Source organism: Salvelinus sp. IW2-2015, unplaced genomic scaffold (assembly GCF_002910315.2).
Source record: "Salvelinus sp. IW2-2015 unplaced genomic scaffold, ASM291031v2 Un_scaffold3451, whole genome shotgun sequence".
In the NCBI taxonomy this organism is placed as follows: Eukaryota; Metazoa; Chordata; class Actinopteri; order Salmoniformes; family Salmonidae; genus Salvelinus; species Salvelinus sp. IW2-2015.
Window position 1 is genome coordinate 55,604 of NW_019944731.1, and position 6,518 is coordinate 62,121.

The 6,518-nt window shown below is 42.7% G+C and overlaps 1 protein-coding gene across 1 annotated transcript in view; it reads left to right on the forward strand.

Annotated features, from left to right (window-relative positions):
• LOC112075891 (stabilin-2-like) overlaps positions 1 to 5,854 on the forward strand; it is a 32,372-nt gene extending 26,518 nt beyond the window's left edge. The window contains exons 4-5 of the mRNA XM_024142805.2: positions 5,274 to 5,404; positions 5,785 to 5,854. Coding sequence (XP_023998573.1) covers positions 5,274 to 5,404; positions 5,785 to 5,854 — 201 coding nt within the window. The remainder of the gene's footprint in view (positions 1 to 5,273; positions 5,405 to 5,784) is intronic.
• The last annotated feature ends 664 nt before the right edge of the window (positions 5,855 to 6,518 follow it).

Below are 6,518 nucleotides of genomic sequence, written 5' to 3' on the forward strand. Positions count from 1 at the left end.
GAGTTTGTCAGTATACCAGCAGGGTTAAGTCGCTATACAGCAGGGTTAGTCTTGTTTCCAGCAGGTTATTGTTTTTTACAGCGGTTGTCTGGTCTATCAGTACGTTAGTAGTTAGTCTTTCAGCAGGAGATTATGTGTGTCATACCAGCAGGTTAGTCGTCCTTACCAGCAGGTTTGTCTGTGTCTATACCCAGCAGGTTAGTCTGTTTTCGCAGGAAGTGTGTCTACTACCACAGGTCATTGTTTACGGTAGTCGTCTATACCAGCAGGGTCAGGTGTGCAAAGGGAGTTGTTACGGCAGTTTTTGTTATACCAGCAGGGTTAGTCTGTCTATACCAGCAGGCGTTAGTTGTGTGTCTATACAGCAGGGTTAGCTGGTCTATACAAGGGTTGTCTGTCTATACCAGCGGGTTAGTGTGTCTATACAAGCAGGGTTAGTGGTCCACAGTAGTGTACTTCTATACCAGCAGGTTAGTCTGTGTCTATACCAGCAGGGTTAGTCTGTGTCATACCAGCAGGGTAGTCTAGCTGTCTATACCAGCCAGGGTTAGTCGTGTCGTATACCAGCAGGGTTAGTCTGTGTCATACTATACAGGGCTAGTCTGTGTCTATACCAGCAGGAGTTTAGCTGTCTATACAGCAGTTATCTGTGTCTATACCAGCAGGGTAATCATGTCGTATTACCAGCAGGGTTAGTCTGTGTCTATACCAGCAGGGTTAGTCGTGTTCTATACAGCAGGGTAATCTGGTGTCTATACCAGCAGGGTTAGTCTGTGTCTATACAGCATGAGCAGGATTATGTGTGCTGTGTTGTCTATACCAGCAGGGTTAGTCTGTGTCTATACACAGGTAGTCGTCTATACCACAGGTTAGTCTGTCGTACCACAGTGTAGCTGTTTGTATACCAGCAGGGTCAGGTCGTCTAACCAAGTTAGTGGTGTCTATACGCACGCAGGGTTAGTGTATCTCATACCAGCGAGGGTTAGTCTGTCATTTACTAGCAGGGTCAGTCTGTGTCTATACCAGCAGGGTTAGTCTGTGTCAATACCAGCAGGTTAGTTTCGTGTATCTATACCAGCAGGTTAGTCTTCTATACCACAGGCAGTCTGGTCTATACAGCAGGGTTAGTCTGTGTCTATACCAGCAGGGTTAATCTGTGTCTATACACAGCAGGTTAGTCTGTCTATACCAGCAGGGTTAATCTGTGTCTAAACAGCAGGGTTAGTCTGTGTCACGTATCGATATACCAGCAGGGTTAGTCTGTCTATACCAGCAGCGGTTAATCTGTGTCTTACCAGCAGGGTTAGTCTGTGTCTATACCAGCAGGGTTACTCTGTCATACCAGCAGGCAGTCGTTCTATACCAGCAGGTAGTTATCCAGCGTATTCTGTCTATACCAGCAGAGCGTGTATCATTAACCAGCAGGTTAATCTGTGTCTATACCAGCAGGTTAGTCTGTGTCTTTAGTGCTGAGCGATTTAACCAAAATTCAGTTCTTTTATTTTGTTCTTAAAAGAATTGACCAATGTTGGCTCAATTTTTTTGAATTCAATGACTACAATACAAATAATCCATTGCGTTTGTACTTGCCTGAGATGGAGTGATTAGAGAAGGATTAGCAGTTGCTTCACAAGGTATCTCTAACTGAAAATACATGATCCATTTATCGATAGTTGGTATCACAAGTCATGTAAATATGCCCTTATCTTGATTTGAAGAACTACTAAAATAGTGATTTTGTCAGACAGCAGCTCTATAGAGATAGTTGATACTCAGACACAGCTCTATAGAATGAATGATGACTCAGACAGCAGCTCTATAGAGATGGAATGATGACTCAGACAGCAGCTCTATAGAGATGAGATGATGACTCAGACAGCAGCTCTATAGAGATAAGAGACTCAGACAGCAGCTCATAGAGAGATAATGACTCACAGCACTCTATAGAGATGATGACTCAGACAGCAGCTCTATATGAGATGATGACCCAGACACAGCCTCTATAGAGATAGATGATGACTCAGACAGCAGCTCTATGAGAATGAGATGATGACTGCAGACAGCCAGCTCTATAGAGATGAGATGATGACTCAGACAGCAGCTCTATAATGAGATGATGATGACTCAGACAGCAGCTCTATAGAGATGAGACGATGACTCAGACAGCAGCTCTATAGAGATGAGATGATGACTCAGACAGCAGCTCTATAGAGATGAGATGATGACTCAGACAGCAGTGCATAGTGCATTTAATGTCTAAAAATACTAATCAAACCTAAACCGAACCGACCTCAAAAAGCTTGAAATGCTCAGCACTAGTGTCGATACGATTTAGTTTAGTTATAATTTAATTGTTTTATCGAGGTAATTCATTGATAAATCAGCTTCTGTTCAGCCAATTTGCTACGCTATTGTTTTGGCTGAGAGCCCCTCTGTCCAAGCTTCAATTGAGTAGATTTCTCAAGACCCCCGGGGGTATCGGGTTACATATCCACAGCCATTGTACGCTCGTGAGTCCCGCTTTAACACTCATTCGCTCGTCTGACTGTCCGTCAATTTGTGTCAGAACGGTACATCACATCCTGAAAGCTGAGAGTCTCCCGCCGCCCTAAAGTAGTCCCATGATTCTACGACAAACAGAAATGCTTTGATATAGAATCAAATTTAAAAAATGTTTACACAAATTGTAGATGTGAAAGAAAACCACTTTGTGTTCATTTACAGATGGACAAACTTTATATGAAATGAAAGCTGAGATCGTAACTAATTTGTAGCATTGCTTGCCAACTCTGTGATTACAAGGGGAAAGAGAACAATGAATGAGGTCAGTGCATCAGGAAATTAGGCCGATTTGTTATATAAAATCTTATAGCATATCAACTGTAAAAGTTGATTGTGAGTATATGTAGATCACAAAAATAGCTTCTTTGTCAGACTCCCGCCGAAGTTGGCTCTCCTGCCTGTTCGGGCGGCGCTCGGCGGTCGTCGTCACCAGTCTACTAGCCACCACCGATCCCTTTTCCTTTTCCTTTTTCTGTTTGTTTTGTCTTATTAGTTGCACCTGTGTCTAATTGTGTTTTCCTGATGGGCTTCCTTATTGAAGTCTAGTAAACCCGCCCTTGTTTTGTGCGGGATTCATTTTGTGTTACGCGTTGTGTCGTTGGGTTGGTTAGTGCTCTGGACCGTGTACCCTGTGTTTTGGGTTGGTCAGTATTTTCGCGCCCTGTGTTTTTTGGGGCATTGTATTTTGGTGCCAGATTAAAGTGCACTTTTCCCTTTGGAACTCTCTGCTCTCTGTGCCTGATTCTTACCCAGTCAATTCGTGACATTCTTCGCAAAGAGCAATTTCTCAAGTAACAATTTTACTAGGACTGTCTGGGAGTGATCTGAGTGGGGGAAACGGAAAACGAACTGTTATTGGCAGAGGTTTGGAACCAGTCAGGCCGAAACTCCATCCCACCAAAACAGGCTGAAATTTCAGGCGGTCTTTTCAAACAGATCTTACACTGAAAGTGCATCATACTGTAATTTTCCCATTTTCACAGTATTATTCCAACATCATAGTGTGGAAAAATATATGAAACACAGGGAAATCTCGTTTTTGAGTGCACTGGGCCTTTCACATTAACAACCAGTCTAGGTAATAGTGTATGGTTTAATGGGATGGTTAGGTGTATTTATTTGTATTTTATTATTATTTTAACCTTTATTTACAGGATTGGTGGGTCCCCCTCGGGACGGTTGAGCTAACGTAGGATAATGTGATTAGCATGAGGTTGTAAGTAACAAGAATATTTCCCAGGACATAGACATATCTGATATTGGCAGGAAGCTTAAATTCTTGTTAATCTAACTGCACTGTTCAATGTACAGTAGCTTTTACAATTAAATAATACCAAGCTATTGTTTGAGGAGAGTGCACAGTTATGAACTTGAAAAGTTATTATTAAACCAATTAGGCACATTTGGGTAGACATGATACAAATGTTTTAACAAAAATTAAATGGTTGATTGAATCAGTCTAAAACTTTGCACATACACTGCTGCCATCTAGTGGCCAAAATCTAAATTGCACCTGGGCTGGAATAATACATTATGGCCTTTCTCTTTTCAAATGGTATCAAGAATATGCATATCCTTGATTCAGGTCCTGAACTACAGGCAGTTAGATTTGGGTATGTCATTTTAGGCGAAAATGTTTAAAAAAAGGGTATGATCCCTTAACTAGGCAAGTCAGTTAAGAACAAATTCTTATTTACAATGACGGCCTACCAAATGGCAAAAGGCCTCCTGCGGGGACGAGGGCTGGGATTAAAAATAAATGTAATAAAAATATAGGACCAAACACACATCACGACAAGAGAGACACCACAACACTACATAAAGAGAGACCTAAGACAACAACACAGCAAGGCAGCAACACATGTCAACACAGCATGTAGCAACACGGCATGGTAGCAACACAGCATGGTAGCAACACAACATAGTCATAGTCTGTTCTCTCTGCTACCGCACGGCAAGCGGTGCAGGCGCGCCAAGTCGAGGTCCAAAAGGTTTCTTAACAGCTTCTACCCCCAAGCCATGAGACTCCTGAACATCTAATCAAATGTCTACACAGACTATTTGTATCCCCCTCCTTTATGCTGCTGCTACTCTCTGTTTATTATCTATGCATAGTCACTTTAACTCTACCTACATGTACATATTACCTCAATTACCTCAACTAACCGGTGCACCCGCGTATTGACTCTGTACCGTTTTCCACCTGTATATAGCCTTGCTTTTTATTTTACTGATGCTGTTTAATTATTTGTTATCTTAATTTTTTACTTAACACTAATTATTTATTTATTTTAAATGTCTTAACTTCTTAAAGCATTGTTGGTTAAGGTCTTGTAAGTAAGCATTTCACCTGTTGTATTTGGCTCATGTGACAAATACAATTTGATTTGATTTGACAAGGCAGAAGCACAAAACATGGTACAAACATTATTGGGCACAGACAACACCACAAAGGGCAAGAAGGTAGAGACAACAATACATCATGCAAAGCAGCCACAACTGTGTGTATAGTTGAGTGAGACGGATAGGGTGTAACTCCAGTGTAACTCTGTGTGTAGGCTTGCAAAATTCCGCTAAGTTATCCAAAAGTTTTTTCAGAATTCCTGGTCGGAAGATTCTCGGAAGGTTGGAATGTGCAGGGAATCTAGAACGTTGTGAAAGTTCCAATAAACGTGAATCATGTAACTGAATGTCTGTATCTGATCTTCCAGTCTAGATGTGATTGCATGCATGGTTGGGAGGGCTCTACCCCGTCCTCCGGCTGTACCCTGAAGAATGTATGTTATGACACCACCTGCCACACCAACGTCCGCTGTGAGACCGGCCTGGACGGATACCCCAGGTGGGTCAACCAATCAATCAACCAACTAATCAACCAATCAAATCAAATGTTAAACCCTTTTTACATCTGCATTTGTCACAAAACGCTTTACAGATACCCAGCGTAAAACCCCAAAGAGCAAGCAATTCAGAGACAGAAGCCAAAGTGGCCAGGAAACCTAGAAAGAAACCTATAAACCTGGTCACTGTCCTCACAAGAAGAATATTGTAACCCAGGTAGGGTTATAGTAGAATTCTGGTAACTTTCCCAAAAATCACAGGTTTCCCAGAAATCCTGGGTGGAAGTTTCCTGGCATCAGAAAGGGAATAAGGAGAAGGAAATCTGGGAATCCTCATGGGAATTTGGGGAATGTTACTGGAATTTTGCAACTTTAAACTCAGGCGTGATCTGGCCAACTCTCCTCCTGGAGGGCTGCTAGATCTGCAGGGTTTTGCTCCAGACCTGCTCTAACACAACTGATTCAGCTAATCAAGGATCCGATGAGCAGCTAAATAGTAGAACAAGGTGTGTTAGAGTAGGGCTGGAGCAAAACCCTGAGCACACCCAGTATGTAAGGGTTGCGGAACTGGTGGCCGTGAAGTCAGACGCAGGAGAGCAGAAATAGGGAATAGTCGGAGCAGTTTAATACAAAACCCACGGCAATACAAAAATAACCTACATGGGTACAAAACCCACGGCAATACAAAAAGAACCTACATGGGTACAAAACCCACGGCAATACAAAAAGAACCTACATGGGTACAAAACCCACGCAATACAAAAAGAACCTACATGCGGACAAAACCCACGCGCCACAACGGTAACATAGCGCACAAGCACGGTACAAACTAACAATTCCACACAAGACATGGGGGAACAGAGGGTTAAATACACAACACTTAATGAGGAAATGGAAACCAGTGTGTAGGAAAACAACAAAACAAATGAAAATTAAAGTGGATCGACGATGGCTAGCAGACTGTAGCGCCGACCACCGAACACCGCCCGAACAAGGAGAGGAAACAACTTCGGTGGAAGAGCGTGACACAGTAGCTCCCTGGAGAGGGCGGACCCCCCTGTAAATCCGTGCACACCAGTTGCTCCCTGGGAGGATTTGAGAGAGATATTCTCTCTC